We start from the raw sequence: 18,485 nt of genomic DNA on the forward strand, positions 1-18,485 counted from the left end.
TCGACGATGATAAGTTAGAAGCGGTGGCACTATGACTGGAGATATAGAAGTAACTGTAGATTCCTCAAAGGTCGGTGTAGGTAAAACCTAAGGTATAGGTAAGACCTCAGAGATATCAAGATGATTAGAAGGAGAACTAAGTAAGGTTGAGACTCAAAAAATGTTACATCGGCAGACATAAGATATCGACGGAAATCAGGTGAGAAGCAACAATACCCCTTTTGAACCCGAGAATAACCAAGAAAGACACATTTAAGAGAGCGAGGGGCTAATAAATCTGTCCCTGAAGCTGGGTTATGCACAAAACATGTGCTCCCAAAAACACGAGGAGGAAGAGAGTACAAAGATGGCTGAGGATATACTATGGAATATGGAATCTGATTCTGAATAGAAGATGAGGGCATTTGATTAATAAAATGGCAAGACGTAAGGACTGCATCGCCCAAAAAACGCAGCAGAGCATGGGATTCAATGAGAAGAGTGTGAGCAGTCACAATGACATGCCTATTATTCCTTTCTGCTACCCGGTTCTGTTGAGGGGTGTAGGGACAAGATGTTTGATGATTAATTCCTTGGTGAATCATAAACTACTAAAACTGGGAGGATTTGTATTTTAAGGCGTTATCACTACGAAAAGTACGAATAGAAACACCAAATTGATTTTGTATTTCAGCACAAAAACTCTTGAATATAGAGAATAACTCAGAACGATCTTTCATTAAGAATAGCCAAGTACATCCGGAAAAATCGTTAAAACTAACAAAATAACGAAATCCTAAGGGTGAACGGACTTTACTAGGACCCCAAATATCATAATGAACTAATGAAAAGATAGACTCTGCGCGACTCTCAGCACTGCGTGGAAAGTTAGTGCGAGTGTGTTTCCCAAGTTGACACGACTCATAATCTAATTTGGACAAACTAGGCACCATCTTTTGTAGCTTGAACAGACTCGGATGTTCCAATCGTTTATGGATTAAGTCTGGAGGATCTGTAACCAGACCTGCTATGGAGGCATTAAGAATAGAGGTAAGGTAGTATAGGCCTTGTGATTCATATCCTACGCCAATCGTTTGTCCCGTACTGCGGTCCTGCATAATAAAAGAATCATCAAGAAATAGTATAGCACAATTTAAGGCACGAGTCAAACGACTGAACGATGCAAGATTAAAAGGACAACCAGGGACATAGAGAACAGAATTTAGAGTGATGATATGGGTTTAGCTTGTCCAACTCCTTTTGCTTTTGTTTGGATCCCATTGGCTAAAGTAATAGCGGGAAGAAACGGTGAATAATCAATATCCGACAAAAGTGATTTATCACCAGAACTATGATCAGAAGCGCCAGAGTCTACAACCCACGATCCATGTATTAGATTGTGCAACTGAGGCTACTTGTGAAGATGTCTGCTTATGTGCTCGATACTGAAGATGCTCATTATATTCTTCTTCGGATAAATAAACCCGTTGATTACCTACAATGGCAGTCTGAGCAACATGAGCATTCTTGGGTGGTCGATCATGCAGAGAATAACATACTTCACGAGTGTGTCCAAACCTATTACAATAACTACACTTAGGTCGAGATCTGCATACTTTACGGTAGTGTCCAAATCTATTACAATAACTGCACTTAGGTCGAGATCTTCCAAAGCGGTTCCTTCATCGATTCTTCGTAGACTGGGATGTTCGAATTTCCGATCTCCTTTTTAAGGGTTCTGATTAATAGGACTCGAATTTCCAACTCCCGCATTTTTTATAGTTAAAATTATTAAAACCCTGAGACATAGCTCAAAATTTCAAGAAATAAAATTGACCAAAAGGATTACACCAAGCTTCTGCCTCAAAAGGACTTGCTGGGGTGCAAAAGTAGAGATCCAGAAGTTGTTGTTAGCTGAACAGAACCGGAAACGGGGCTGCTAGATCTCGCCGGAAAATCGGATCTCGAAAGAAAATAGTATGGGGAAGCTCGGAATCAAGAGACGAGCAGATCTAGAAAAAGAAAACCGCCGGAAACTGGTCGGAGCAGTGCTCACGCGCCGGCGCGTGGGAGATCTAGCCGGAGTTCTGGGGGCGCGGGGAAGACTTGTTGCCAGCGATGTTGACTGGGCTTTGGTCGCCGGCAGTTGCTGGATCTTGTGGTGGTGTTGGATTTTGCACAACACCAACGGATACGAACAGTCACCGGAAATTGCACAGTGACTTCTTTTTTTTTTTTTTTTCCGGGATATCACTGGTAAATTGCACAGTGATTATGGCTCTGATACCATGTGAGAAAATACAGGAGAAAATATTATTATTGAATTGTGTATCTACATTATTACATTGAGCCTTATTTATAGACACTACACCCAAATCCTTTTCCATGTAGGATACTATTCCTATTCCTATTCCTATTCTAACCCACGTAACTATCAACAAAGTTCATCCAGTCATCTATACATATAATTCTCTTTGGTACTCCAAAAACATAAAAGAATTAACAAAAATTGATAGAATTTTGTCAATAGTCTTCTCAAAGCCTCCAAAAGCTCTTAGATTCTCTCTCTAAACAGTCACATATGGCTTGCGAGATGAAAATATAAATATTTGTTTCAAAAGTTTCAATTCAAGCCACTCCAATAATCATTTTTCACAACATTGTTAATTAGTCCTGATCAAAATATTGCTAATCCATATGTGTGTGTGTAGAGAGAGAGAGAGAGTCACCTGACTCATGGCTGAAGCAAAACGAACAGTGAAGTCATCATGCTCAGCACGGATCACTCCAATATGGTTGACAATCAGATATTGCCGCTGATAAGTATAATGGCGTTAAGAAATTACATGAGGTAATCCCTTGAAATATTTCTAGTGGATAGTAGAAGAAGTCTATTATTAAATAAAACAGAGGAAACAAAAGGAAAATTTTGAGAAATAACTTATAATCTAAAACAATAATTAAACTCCTATATATAACATGTACTGGCAAAGAACTAAAGCATTTAACTCAGAATATAATTGAATGTGAACTGCCTAATATTTCCCAAAATATCTTAAAATACTTGCTTCACTAGTCAAAACATTTTTAAAACCATTTACTGTATTTTAGTACTAAAACAAGAAATAACATCTTCATTCAAAGGACAAACAAGTTTCATGGATTCAAACTACTCCTATGAAAAGAGAGACAGAGAGAGAAGAAGGGGGGGGGGGGGGGGGGGGGGGTGTTCAAGAAATAAGTACAATGTTAAACCACTTCAAATTAGGATAGCATTCTCCTTGGCCGTGAACTTCAAAGTGATAATGTTCATAGAGAAAAGTAATAATTCGGGACTGTTGGTGAAGAAGAGAGAGAAAAGTAATAATTCGGGACTGTTGGTGAAGAAGAGAGAGAAAAGTTAAAATAAGAAGAAGGAACCAGACATCGTAAGCTTTCTTTAACTATTTCCTACAAAAAACAATAGATTTTCGGCTGATAATATCCAATTGGAATACAGAAAGGAAAAGCACCACACTAAAGTTCTATTCTGTTCCAAAAGATCTGTTTTCTTACACAGGATAATTTGATGAAAAGGGGGATAATTTTACGCTCTAGATGTTTCCTCTGTGCAGAAACAGTTAAGCATCTGTTTCTACACTGTAAGTTTACACAACAGCTCTGGAGAATATTTTTAAATCTCAAAGGTATAGCCTGGACCATGCCTAGCAAGGTTTCAGAGGCTCTAAAGAGTTGGGAAGAGGCAGGATTGCAGGCAAAGAACAGAAATAGATGGAGAATTGTCCCTGCCAGTATATGGTGGGCAATATGGAAGGAGAGAAACTCCAGATGTTTTGAGAGTATAGAGAATGGAGTGCAGAAGGTCAAGTTGAATTGTATTTTATTGCTTTGTTTTTGGTGTAATCAGGCTTACTTAGATGATACTATTTCCATTATTGATGTATTAGATTCAATATAGGATTAGAATAGTAGAGTCTTGGAGTACTTTTGTAGATATGGTTTCAGTACAACCTATGTACTGTTTTGTTCATATGGAATACAATACAGTTACCAGTTTCAAAAAAAAAAAAGTTATCAGCAGTAATAAAAAAGTAAATTTAGGAAAACCAAATCCGACTCACATGAACCTAAAATTGAACAGCATCAAAAGCAACAACGGAAGATTAAAGGTCAGCAATGGAGAAAGGATATTCTTGTGCCTCACGAAGTGGCAGCTCATGAGGTGCTGGAAGGGTGAGAAGCCGAGTTTGTGCAGAAAATTTAGGGAAGTACGTTGATAACTCTTTTAAAATCGCAGCAGGAGACAGGTGAAGATCTGGGAAAGCAGGTACCACAGGATCATTCTGCATAAAGAGAAAGCAGAGCAATATAATAAAGGACATTTTCCCGGGGCTCAAAAGTATGCAGTATTACAGTTTATATCATAATAAGAAGCACAACATTAAAAAACGATTACTGCACTCAAAGGTTCAGTTCAGAATTTGCACGAGAACTGATGAACATACCTTAAATATGTTAATAAGTCTGTTGATTTTCACCCTTTTGTACAATGATTCGCTGTCTTTCTCTGATGAGGCTGCTAAGACAACAAGGACAGGCAAAACACGAAGAAGTGTGTGCCTCTCTGGAAATAGAAGTGCAAAATTCAACTCCAACGACTCAACTATGAAGACAATGAGAACTTGAAGAATGTCTTCAACACTATGAAAAGTCAAGGAGCTCACCGAAAAGTAGTGCACAGAAAATGAGCCTAATTTCACATACAAGGGAAAAAAATTACCACCAAAGTAAATGGCACCGATATTGTGCAGGGAATTGATTTCATCAGATAGTGGGTCGGGTCTAGCATCCGACATAAGAATGGTAAATCAGTTGGCACAAGGATCTGAATTAAAAAGGTGCACCTTTCTCCGTTAGGTTTTAGTTTTCTTCTTTTGGGCTTTTTCTTTGGGATTAGCCACCAATAACATAAAATATATCATGACAGATCTTGAAGGCCATGAACAGTAAATATAAATACATAGTCATAAATAAATACGTACATACATATGCAACAAAATTCACACAGTCCAGCAACACTGATTCACCATTCCTCTGGGTAGAGAACCTTATTTGAAGGATACTTGTTCACCCGGAACATCTCAACATGCAAGTTTAACAAAATAGCCCACCTCGTGCTCAAGAAGATCTGCAAATATGTAAACAATTCATGTTCAGCACACACAAATACGTGCAAGTTCCTATGATTAAAAAACTTAACGTTCACAGGAATTAGATATGCACCTGTAAATCATCCAACTCCTCCCTCATTGAATCTGTATCTTGCCACTGCACACTGACTTGTGTGAATGTCCTGGCATATTGGATATGACAAACAAATGAAACACTTTCAAATAGGAAGAAGTTCTACAAATGGATGGTGCATCGAAATTCCTGGTGTTGGGAGAAGTACAAAAAAGACAGGAAAAAGAGAAGAAACATGTAACAGAATTCTTTAAGCCGCTTCATTCAATCGATCAACTAAGCTCATGCTCATCACCTAACAAGTATGGTGGACTCTATGAATCCTCTACATTTATTGCACTATATTCAGGCTCATTTCATTCCAAATTTAGGCTACTTCATTATAAACATAATTTGGTTGAATAATACTTCATGAGATACTAAATTCTTTCTCGGATGCAAGCACCTAGCACAAACAAACAATTTAATAAAATTTTGTGGGAACTTTGGCTTTTTCCATTTCTTCTTGGTCATTGTTCTCTCTTTTTCACCATTAGGGGATCACCAAGATTTGGCCCCTTCTTACTGGCAGACGCTGATGCTTGCATTAGGATAGTTTGGCTACATCACATCCCTTAGGGTGCAGACCTTCCCAGGACCCTGCGTAGATGCGGGATGCTTTGTGCTGTCCTTTATCCTGGCAGACTGCCAGTTCAAAGCTCAAAATTGTTCCTCCAGGATCCTGCCTTTTCCAAACCCTTTGATACCGTGGGGAGGGGGTGTTGGGATTACCTCTAATTTTTTGGTGGTTACACAATTTAGTAGGTGGCACAACAGATCCTATGTTCTCAAGAAACACTTCCAAATTGAAATCAGATAAAACTTTGGGGGCAAAGAGTGACACACTCGGTATACACTGAACAAGAAAATACAACACCTTAGAAGATTTCACCCCTGCAATATAATCTGCTACTAAGAGAGTTTCAATAAAATATGCGAATAAGAAATTCTTGATTACAATCAACTTAAGGAAGACCTGCTCATGAATTAACACCAAACATGAGGCAGTCGTGAAAATAAAAGAGCTTTGACCAGCAGTTACAGTGTTTTATTTTTAATGGTCACTTGCAGTGTTCAAATACTTCCCTTGTGCTTTGATTGACAAACACTACCAAAACTGATAAAAGCATTAGTATTTTCAAGTAATCAATTCATAACATGTTAAGCCTTTGTACATCCAATTGTCCTAAACGGCAGGGATGAAAAAGTTGAGCACTCATGAAAAACAAACAACTAAGACGCACATATTTACCTTTTGTACCAAGAGAAGTCATTAGGTATACTAGCTTTTGCATTTTTAAGATGATCAAGCTGGATAAGAACATCAAGTAATTTCAGCATGGACCTGCAATAAAAACATTTGAAGTTTATGCCTTAATGATCATTGAAAGTCAGAGATTCAGGGGCATTATGGAAACCCAATAAAATAAACCAAGGCATAAGCTCAATAAAACAGAACAGATAAACTAAATGAACTAGTAAAGATGCAAGCTCATTTTCACAACATCAAGTCACAATAAAACTTCAGCTGTTATCAACTGTATGCTTTTCATCTTCTTCTTTTTTGGGCAAATAATCATGTGATAGTGAGAACCTAGGCAGTACGGCATACTTGAAAGAAGGATTCATCGAATGATTTGGATCTGTGCAAATAACTGGTATCTACTTGCATCACAAAGATCACGATAAAACATTGTCCCAAAAGAGCAAAAACATACTGGTTTTTCAGGTCAAAACTATGTAGAGAGGAATTTTACTGCCCCTCACCTCATTTTAAATCTGAAATAGTAAGCTACGCCTCATCAGATCAAATTTCAGCAGTCCACCAAGTACTAAACATTTCGTAAATCTCAACTTATCCAAATTTGTCTTTGACGCCTATCTATATTTTTCTGATAAACTCCGCTACGTAAATAAAGCAGTTTCCAATTGTTCATTAATGTAAAGAAGAGACCTCTAACAGAAAAGTGACATGTTTCCGAAGATCTGTTTTTCAGATTTGGTAAACCTTCAACCCCACCCAGAAAACAGCCGCACCCAGGATAGTGGTTTTTTTTCCCACTTTGCTACCTTGGTGTCTCAAACGCCAACCTCATGATTGGATGCGGAGGGCCTTTTTCACTAGACTTTCCCTCCTGTCGACATTTTCCAAGATTATAACACCCTAAAAGAAGCAATAACCATCTAGGATGTGAATATGAAATAGTGACATGTAATCTTAACCCATTAATAAATCATCGCAATTCAGAACAAAGAGAATAGACTAATGAAAAGATAAAACACGTGTACAGACCAAAGATGAGTTACTGTGGGACCATTAATGCGCCGCTCAGGTCTGGAAAAACGTTGCATGTCAGCTGCCAGCTGCATTGAGACGGATCAAGCAGAAAAGCTTGGGTGAGAAGAAACTTATATCTTTAGTATAGACTATCGATAAACTGATCGCCGGTTCAAACCTTAGATGCAGCAGATGCTTGCCATCTCTGAATTTCACGCAGACGGCTCATTTCCAGATCCAAAACTTGATAAGTTTCGAGATACAGGTCAGCCTGGCTTTGCTTCATAGAATCTGGAAGCTGCAATACTATGTCTTTTACTATTACAAGTTTTGTAAAGAAAAAGTAGGACGGTGGAAAAAAGAAGGTGCAAACATCAAATAAGTATGTACAAGGAAGAAATATTAACAACTTCAATCTGCCATTAATTTGTCTAAATAATTGAACAAGGAACTTTATCTCTCAGGAAAATTAGCTTTCAGCACTAGATCTCTTGATAGGGCTTCATTTACCCATTTAACTAACTAATAAACATCCAAACAAAGTTAAAAGGAACGCAAAACTAGATAAAATACATTCTTTTATAACCGAGAAATCCCCGAGGACCAACTAGCGCACGATCCGAAATTTGATGAATAATGGGCTCACCCCTCTATCCTTCTCCAGTTAAATACCAGATTTTCTCCTCACGTCAAGGTTCAAACTCTTGAGGTGCGCCTAATTGACACATCAAGAGATGTGCTCTTACCACTAAACCAAAGCCCTGGGGGTAGATAAAATACTTAACATCTCGACAACAGTATATCTCAATATACTTATAAGTTAAAAGCACAAAAACTAATTAAATTATACCAACATATATGAAGTTATAACAAATAACTAATTTTAGCATCCAATATACAATAATTTTGATAATAATCTAAATCTTTAAAGTTGAGATTCAAGGAACTGATTAGTTCTCGTTGGGATAACTTTGTGCATCATGTTTGAAGCACACACCTTTTTAATGGGTAGTCTTCACCCATGAGGCGATAATACCTCCTTTCGCATTGTTTCGTCGCTTTAAGTGAAGATATGATGACGTTTAATAACACTTATATAGCTTGTTATCACATTGAAGATGTCGTTACATATCCATGTAGACTTGAACCAATTTAACAAACTCTGATGCATTCAAGGATCGGTATATGGAATTTTAATGAACTTGCAAGGAATTGTACACTTTATATAGAACGTAGGTCGAGTACTTCACCCTATTCCCTTTCTGGTTAAGGTCTGAAGTCATCAAAGAAGAAAACAGCTACAATTGGAGTCTATTAAATGGCTAGCATTTACTGCTGAAGTCTACTATCCAAGCATACCCACCTAGATCCTTAAACCTGGACCCAAGGTAGCATGATATGTGTACTTGGGTTTAAAACGAAGCTACCTTTGTGAGCTTTATGCTACATGTGCTGTTTAGTAGAGAATTCAGCAGTCCTTCCACATTTGATTTAGTTTAGTCACCTTGGCGAAATCTTTTTTGTAAGGTCAAGTTTTATTAAAATAGTACCAAGATGGTACAGGAAAATACAAGAAACAATAATAGTCCAACCATTAGACTATCAAGTGACCCCTCCTAACAAACTTAAGAAGTCCATGTAGGCATGTACTGATCCGGACTATCTAGCGTACTACTATCGCCCCAAGAATATAAATTATGCAAACTAGTAGTCTTAATTCTAGAAATGTGCATCCTTTTTCTTCAATGCAAGTCTTGTTCTCTTCCAGCTATATAGTCCAGAAAATGCATATGGGAATTGTTCTTTAAATCTGCTTCAAGTTTCTAGGCATCCTTTGACTTTGCCAGCTTTCCGGTAAACTCCTGATCTTCAGGGGCATTACCCATGAAACACCAGTCACATTAAGAAACAGCTCCCAACATTCTCTGGGTACTCGGGTAAAGAACGTTCTCTGGGTACTCTTCAATGCAAGAGCAAATGTTCCACTGATTCCTGATCCTCTTCACACATGTAGCATTAACCACTTAAAGCAAAACCCTCTTCTGTAGATTATTCTGAGTGAGACAAGCTTCCCAAGTAACAATCCATCCAAAACATGCAACTTTGACAAGAGCTTTAGTTTTCCAGATAGTCTTCCAAGGCCAAGTAGATACCCTCTGACCAGCAAGCTTTAGCAGCATTGTAGCAATTTTTTTTTAATAAGGTAACATAGCAGCATTGTAGCAATTTTTGACATAAAACATTCTATTCTTGTTATTCACCCAGAATAAACCATCCACCTTTTTCTAGAATTTTGAGATTGACTCCAGCTTTTGTATAAGTTAGACAAAAACCCTCCAGCCCCCAATCATTTAAATTCCTCCAGAATTCTAATTGACATCCAGAGGTTGAATGAAAATAAGCTACATAGTCCTTTTTAAGCACAGAGCACCTAAGCAAGACTGGAAGTCTGCTTCTCAAACTCCACCTGCCCTGCTCATCTGTGTGGAACTTTGCCTCCAACCGCCCATCTTTCCATAAATAGCACTTTTAAAATTACATCATCACTCCTAATGTATCTCCACAACCATTTAAATAGCAAGCTTTTGTTATGAAATTTCAAATTCCTTACTCCCATAGCTCCTTTTTTCTTTTTCTTTTTTTGATAAGGTAAGTATTTTATTAACAAATGGGTTAGTCCCCGTATACAAGCCGTATACCAAAAGAAGAGAATCTACACCAAAATATGATTCTCAACAAAAGAGATCCAATCCTCTATACAAATAGGGACGTCATAAGTACACCAAAAGGGAACTAGAAATAACACACTACCATCACATAAAAACTGATAGCTCCTTCTTACTTATCATTTGAAATGGATCTTCCTTTTATCAGCATTACCATCACATAAAAACTGATTTCTAATAGAATTCTTCTTCTTCTCTATTGTTGTAGGCATAGAAAGCAGAGACATTGTATATGTTGGCATTCCATCAAGCACACCACTAATTAGGATAAGTCTTCACCCAAAAGACAGACATTGTTTCTTCTAAGGGATTAACTTATTTTCACATCAATCAATTACTCATTGCCAAATACTCGTCTTTCTTCTTCATCCCTAATGAAAAACCCAAATATACTCTAGGAAACTTGTCCACTTCACGCCCCAAAATATCAGCTAATTCCTCAATGCAATATTCTGCATTTATGTTAAATATACTACTTTTAGACAGATTGATTTTCAGCCCAGAAACTGCTTGAAAACTTAACAAAACCCCTCTTAAATGCAATAATTGATCTTTTTCTGCCACACAAAAAAGTAAGGTATCATTTGCATACAGAATATGTGTAAGTACCATTTCTTCCCCTCCATTCCTACCAATGCATAGGCCCTTAAACCATCCCAAACTCTCTGCCTTTTTGAACGTTATGCTTAGGACCTCCATCACTAAGACAGAGATAGAGGATAAAGGATCACCCTGCCTTAAACCCCTTCCAGACTTGAAGAAACCATAAGGATCCCCATTTTATCAATACAGAAAATCTGACTGTGCAAATGCAGAATCTGATCCACTCTGTCCACTTATCACCAAAAATTCATTAGCTTCAGGACATTTAGCAAACAAGACCAGTTGACATGGTCATATGCCTTGGACGCAGTTATCAGGACCTAGTGTGTTGATTAACAAGGTTATGCTCTTTATTCTGCTAAAATTTAAAGCATGACTGAGGTTGATCACAGTTCCTGCTCTCACAAAACTGCCAAAGATATATAGATATACAACAATATTCTGAAATAAACTACAAACGAGTACGACACCACATGTTATCATCATTTTCACCAACCAAACAAAAACAAAAAATTTAGAAGCAAAGTAGAAGATCCGAATAATGTAAGACCTTATCTCACTAAGAAATCAAAACCTTTTCTGTTAGAGGCTGAAATTCTTTACTAACCTGAGGAAGCGCTTTAACACAACTTCTATATGTGTAGAGCACGGAACCCATTTCCTTCCCCTCTTGTATAAGTGCGTTCTGCAAACAACTTCAGCATTACATAATGGAAATGAAATGCAATTTAAGTAGCAGAAAACTGGTACAATTTCTTAACACATACCAGCTGGTTAATAGCTTTAGTGTCTTCCGATAAAGACAGCCTATATGCAGCGACGTCACTGTACTCTGCCAAAAACATTTTGAAACGTTAAAAGAAAATTAAAAAACACTTCTTCAAGATAATACTTTAGGCAATTTGATTTCATAGGTGGGCTATAATTCCAGAAAGGAAAACCTATAAGGAACATTCACAACGAATCACTTGAAATTCCAGAAATAATAATAAGACAAACAATATACTCCCTTTGTCCCAATTTATGCGGCGCACTTTCCTTTTTAGTCTGTCCAAAAAGAATGTCACCTCTCTATAATTAGAAACAACTTAACTTTATAATTTCCCTTTTACCCTTAATGAAATGATGAATAGCCACACAAACGTTTAAGGTTTGTGTTAGACCACAAATTTCACACGTCTTCCTTTCTTGCTTTTGGAAGAATCTGATAGTCAAATGGTGCCACATAAATTGGGACTGAGTAAGTAATAGGATAGAAATAAATAAGAAAAAAAGTTACACTTCTAAACAATATTGAAGACAGTTTTATTTATCAAAATAAATACTGAAGGCAAATTTATTTATAGCTACAACCAGAAAGGAAGACCAAGAAATGACATTAGCAATGAACGTAAAAAAAACAATTAACAATAACTAGAATAATAACATTACTAACTACAACAATAAATGGAATAAAAACTGCAGAATAAGTAGTGAAGACCTAAAAGAAAATATAAAAACGGCATTTGTTAAAATAGCAATGAATGGAAAATAGAAGTATAAGACATTTGGAATGAATGGAAAATAACAATTAAGAATAATTAGAATAATAACATTACTAACTACAATAATAAAATGGAAAAAAAAAAGATAAAAAAGAAGTGCTACCAATAGGACTAATAGTTGCACCACCTTCAGCTGAAACCCAAAACCCTGGGCCTTGTACTTCTGGTTGATCATCCTATCATTTTTAAGAAAAAACTCATCAATTAAGACAACATGCTTAATAAATTAAATTATGAATCTAATCTTCATAAGAGTCGTATTTAATAAACATAAGTAAGATTAATTACCTCTAAAGAGAATGTGGATAGTGCAGCTATGGCTTCTTCAATCGGAACAGCCATTTGATCTGACAGACAACTATTTTGTTGTAATTAGCACAAAAAATACAGCATTTGTCAAGTAGAAGTGAAAGGGCTTTAGCTGAAATAGGAAAAGGGTGTGTTTAGTTTAGTTGGATCTGGGTGGGAGGAGAATTACGGCAATGGAGTGCAATTCTCTATGCAGTAAGAAAGTAAGGTCAGAGACTAATACTTGAACAGTTAAACTAGTTGATACTTGAAAATGGCAGTGTTAAAAAAATATATATATATATTAAAAGTATCTACAATATTAAGTTATTTAAAGATAGTAATTATAAATAATTTTATTTAATAATTAATAGGTAATTTCTAATAAATAAGATAAGTACTATGTTATAATGAGTTAAATTATATTAATAATTAATAGGTAATCTCTAATAAATAATAAATACATGTTATAATGAGTTAAATTATATTAATAATATTAAAAATCTATTACACTAACAGGCATATAGTTTAAATTCATATATAAATATAAAAAGGCTAAGAAAGACATGTTTTGACTTTTGAGAGACGGATTAATTCTGAGTAAAAATTTATCTGTCTATGATGTTTATAGCAGATTATATTAATTTATCATAATTAAATGATAAATTAAGGTGAGAACATGTATTAATTACTAATATGATTTAGTGACAATCATGTCTATGAAGACACGTGTCATATATTTGATTTGCAACTTAAACTTCGCATAATATATCATTGGGTCTATAGAATAGACGGAGCTATGGTATCGGAAGGTGTTCGTTCGAATCCCTTTCATCGAAAATTATATACTATATATATGAGGTTAAAATTATTTTTTAATAAATAATAGGTGTTGAACTTCTTTATATATTTATTTATTTATATTTTACTTCGAGCCGAAAGTCTTTCGAAAACAGTCACTTTGCCCCACAAAAATAGAAATAAGGTCTGCTTACATCCTATCTTTTCCAGATCCCACTTGTGAGATCATATTGGTGTGTCGTTGTTGTTTATATTTTAACTTCCCTTAGTCAAAAATCTAGATATATACGTGTAAATTAATAGGTTAATGAGTTCTTCATATAATTGTGCGGGGAAGTAATAATTCAAAAGATTTTTATTATTTTATTTTTTAATAAAAAGTAGAGGGGCAGCACGTTGTCTTCCCTTTGAAGACTAACTCCACTGAGATTCCTTTCACCTGAAGAGAAATCCACCACTGATATTTTCATCATCTTTTCCTTTTCCTCCCTTTTTTTCCTTTTTCCCATCCTTGCTTTTTTTTTTTCTTCCAGACTGCTTCAATTACCAATCTTCAGAAAGCACTCAATCAAAACCCAAGAAGTTACATTGGAACTCAATGAGATCAGGGTCATAATTCCTTAAAAGATTATATGGTCAGACTAATGAAACTTAATTTAGTGGTAAAATTGAGTAACCAAATTGGTTACCGAAGTTAATTTTTTGACACAATAGGTTACTTTTTATAAGGTAATCCTCTATTTTTTATCTTTTGGTTGTGAAGTGAAAAATATCTATAGATTAACTATAATGTTAACGAACGGATGGTGTTTTGATTAAATTTGCTAACACTACGTACTAATAACAATATCTAACTATTGATTGGAGCAATGATATGAAGTTTTTCTTTGTTTTCTAATTTCACATTCATTGTCTAATATCCGCATTGAGGCTCGATTAATCTAGAGAATCACGTCGCGTAAGATCCATTTAAGGGGTAAGCGCTCTCTAACAGGATTTTTTTCATATTCAAAACCTGAATCCGAGACCTCTGATTAAAATTGGAGGGACCCTATCCATTCCACCACAACCCTTGTTGGTAATGATATGAAGTTAAAAGTTGATATCCTTATGTGAAAAAATGACTTCTAATCAAGTTTTGCCTCAACTCACAAACGTAAGCTCTAATAAAAATAATTTCTTATTGTCATCCAAGAACCCATTGTCATCAATACAAACTCATAACAATTCAATCCTCTACATTCTTGCATTCATTTAGGCTCGTTTCCTCCGACGATTCATAAGGTTCAATGGGGTAAATTCTTGGTTATTCACCTCTAGTTTACTAACAAATAATTCAATAGGTCCATTAAGATTATTGTAATTCACATTAAATTCTCAAAAACACTATTCATCGTCATACTCATTTTCTCAAAAATAATAATCATGCGGCTTTTATAAATCAACCTTCCAACCATTGCAAAATATTATAAATACTTTTCTACTCATAATAAATGAGTTGAGTTGTTGAATTTACCTTAGCTTCTTGAAGCTTAAAAATTCAAGTTTGGAATTTTTGGTATTTTGAATAATTTAGGTTGAACTGTGAAATTTATAAGTTAAGGTGGTATTAGAATCAACATATAAATGAGTATAATTAACTTAAAACACAAAAAATAACTTCCTTTTTTCGGTAGAACCTCTTTGGTGTTCTAATAAAAGAGATAATGGATAGTCAGATTTAGAGGATGATTTAGGAGGGAATGAGAGTAAGGGTCTTGATATATATTTGACTCATATATCTAAGCGGAACGAATCAAGTGGGGCGGGTCAATAAATGGTTAAAATGTGTAACTTTGTATTTCTTAAAAATTTAGCTTAAACTAAAAAATTCACGTCACCAAAATTTAATGAAAAAATCATTTAAATTGATTGGGTGACCTTCTAAGTGAAATATCAATAGTTGAATGATTTTTGGATTATAAAATAAAATTGAGTTTCTTTATAAAAGAACTGCCCTTATTTGAGTGGTCTGAAATATTATCTCCAATGTTAGCCTTATCACACTCGTTAGTCACTGATTTTATCCGGATATTCAACGATTCATAGCCAAATTCATTTAGATAGGGAGCTGTGATTGTTTGAAGTTAGACCTTGTTTACACTTGTTTTAATCTCAACCCTTTGCATGTTTCCAACTTTTCCTGGCTCCAAGGCTTTTATTAAATTCTAAATCACACCTAAAACGTCTTGTATGCTTCATATCGACATATCATGTCCAAGTGATATCACCCTTACTCAAAGCAGTCATTAACTCACAAATTGATTTATTATTATTTTATTTTTTGTAATTACATAGGGTAAGTGAAGGGAAAATAGGAAAGAGAACTACAACGTGGGGATTCAAACCCCTCATCAATAAAGTGAAAGTTCATATAGTCAACTAACTGAGCTACCAGATCCCTATAAAATGATATTTTTAATATCCGTTATCGCATTTTAAAATCTTAAACCTTACGAAATATTCAGGGTCACTACAAATCATTTGCAATTTGCGAAAATTGACATTATAGATTTAGAATAAAAATTTAAATGTATTTTTTTGGTTTAAAATATACGTACTCTAATATAATAGAAGTTGACAGTAGAGTCCGGAACCAAAATGCCCAAAGAAAAAATATTTTGAACCAAAATACCCCAACCAAAAAAAATGTTACCAAAATGCCTTTAGCGCAGTAATTTACTGCGCTAAAGCAGTTAACGGGGACGGCTCCGTTAACTACTATAGCGCAATAAATTACTGCGCTATAGTCCCTCCCTTTTTTTTCGGCCCTTTTGGTTAACCCTTCTTCCATTACACTTTTCAACGTACTTTGACCATAGATTAATCATGCTTCAGAACCCCGAAATTTCAATATTTTATATAGAACCCTACTTATTTTTGTGCGATTAATAAGGTAAGATCAATACATCAAAGATACACAAAAGTTCGGATGGCCGTTTTAGTGGTTGAAAAGTGCTCAAACGCCATTTTCGTTTGAAGGCTCGGTGACATTAGCTTGTAGTTCTTTACGAATCCTTAAACTTGTTCATTAATAATTAATCAAAATTTAGTCAAAATGGCAGCATTCATACAAAAAAAATAAACTTAATTAAATTGCATCATTTATAACCTTGAGTAGATGAAAATACTTAACATACAACATAATCATAAATTAAACTTAAAACTAAAATCACAACATTCTTAATCATCATCAGAGTACAAGTCCTCAATATCGTCCTTAGAAAAATATTGGCGGTTTCTTAAGACACATCTTTTTTCAGTAGCAGTTAGTTCTCTACCGGTTGATGTGTTATATCCCGTAATTTTGCACATTCGGATAAATTGAAATAATTGTGACTTGTAAGAGATAAGGCAATGTTTTGATTTTAGTTAATACATATGTTGTTCATGAAAAATATTGATGCGAAAATATCAAGGAAGGCTAAGGGCAAAAATTGGAATTTCTGAAATTAGTTTCATGAATTACAAATATTAATTAAAGCAAATGGGCTAGGAAAAATGAAAAAAAAAAAAAAAAAAAAAAAAAAAGGAGAGGCCCAATCTATGTGGATGGCCGGCCATGGGGAAAAAAAGGGCCCAAGCCCATGTGAAAAATTTGACCCATGAAATAAATAAATAAATAAATAAATAAATAAATAAAGAGGGGCCTAGCATTTGTCATCCATTAGAACTTTCAAGAAAAACAAAAGTTAGAGCAAAAAAAAAAAGAAGGGGAATTCGGCCAAGAGCAAGAAAAGGAAAAAAAAATTGAAGTCTTCCATCTTTGATCCAAAAATTTATTTCTTCTTGTATTTCTACTAATTCAAAGACCCTCTTCAACATGGTATAATTTTTTAAGCAAGCAAATTTCTTTGGTGACAAGTGTAAAAATTCTACTCAAGTGGAAAAATTGAAGAAAATGTAAGAATTTCTAATCTTTTACATGTTATGGAAGATTTATATATGTTATAGTGAGTAGAATTGAATGAAAATCATGGAATTGTTATGTGTTGTGTGTGGGCCGTGTGGGTGTGTTGTGTGTGTGGCCGTGTGGTGTAAATTGGTAGAGGAAGGATGAATTAATTTTATTTAGTATGTTAGTTGTGTTGTTGTGGCCTTTATAAGGTAAGTGAAAAACTAATGGTTCAAATTGGCATGGAAATTGGTTGTAAGTTGTTGTAGGAAATTATGTGATTTTAATATGGTTTTTATGTAATTATGGAAGTGGAGTTGTTAAAGTGTGAATTGTTGTTGTTGTTGATGAATTTGGAAGAAGATAATGCGTCGTTGTAGTTTCGTTGCAATTGTAGAGGTTTCGGGTGGAGTATGGTGTTGGTGAAATCGTTTGAATATTAGTAATGAATATGTGAGCGTTGATATTGGCTTGAATGTACGTAGTTGGATTGAATGTGATAAGCTACGTAGAGAAGAAGGTTGCTAATGTTAGAATGCAATTTAAATTGATTCTTGATGTTATTAGTATGGTTGTTGGTATTGTTGGTATGGTTGTTGATGAATTTGGCCGAGTTAAATTCTCGGGGATGTTGAATTTACAGGGGAGATGCTGCCGAAATTTTTGTAGACAAGTACTAGTTAGAATTGAATTTCTAAGTACTTGTAGCTAATGTTTGGTAATTGATAACGTTATTGTAGATATTGGGGAGCCCGAGACTTGAGTCGGGATTTGGTTAGCGAGCGATCGAGGTATGTAAAGCCCACATTTCTTTCTTTTGGCATGACCTTTATGAAATGAACAAATGACATATATGTATGCTTCAAAAGAAAATTCTATTCTTAGAGCCACTAGGATGGCCGATGTCTTTGACCTCCATAAGCTATTCCATATGGTTTGATACGCACTTATGATGTTCGAAGATTCTAGTTGATATGTTTCCGAATGTTGTTCGAAAAATATTTAATATGGCTAAAGTCTTGGATATATATTTGATACGTACATACGAT

At 35.1% G+C, this 18,485-nt stretch overlaps 1 protein-coding gene across 2 annotated transcripts in view; it reads right to left on the minus strand.

Annotated features, from left to right (window-relative positions):
• Window positions 1-12,963, minus strand: part of LOC132627053 (protein PIR) — a 36,020-nt gene extending 23,057 nt beyond the window's left edge. For both annotated transcript variants that reach the window (XM_060342129.1, XM_060342130.1), the window contains exons 1-12: window positions 12,702-12,963; window positions 12,517-12,589; window positions 11,637-11,701; window positions 11,477-11,554; window positions 7,719-7,838; window positions 7,556-7,626; window positions 6,515-6,607; window positions 5,263-5,332; window positions 5,103-5,167; window positions 4,485-4,680; window positions 4,171-4,322; window positions 2,709-2,802 (exon numbers count right to left, since the gene is read on the minus strand). In XM_060342129.1, the coding sequence (XP_060198112.1) occupies window positions 2,709-2,802; window positions 4,171-4,322; window positions 4,485-4,680; window positions 5,103-5,167; window positions 5,263-5,332; window positions 6,515-6,607; window positions 7,556-7,626; window positions 7,719-7,838; window positions 11,477-11,554; window positions 11,637-11,701; window positions 12,517-12,589; window positions 12,702-12,755 (1,131 nt within the window). In that variant the 5' untranslated portion in view covers window positions 12,756-12,963. The remainder of the gene's footprint in view (window positions 1-2,708; window positions 2,803-4,170; window positions 4,323-4,484; window positions 4,681-5,102; window positions 5,168-5,262; window positions 5,333-6,514; window positions 6,608-7,555; window positions 7,627-7,718; window positions 7,839-11,476; window positions 11,555-11,636; window positions 11,702-12,516; window positions 12,590-12,701) is intronic.
• Between the last annotated feature and the right edge of the window lie 5,522 nt (window positions 12,964-18,485).

Source organism: Lycium barbarum, chromosome 2 (assembly GCF_019175385.1).
Source record: "Lycium barbarum isolate Lr01 chromosome 2, ASM1917538v2, whole genome shotgun sequence".
NCBI lineage: Eukaryota > Viridiplantae > Streptophyta > Magnoliopsida > Solanales > Solanaceae > Lycium > Lycium barbarum.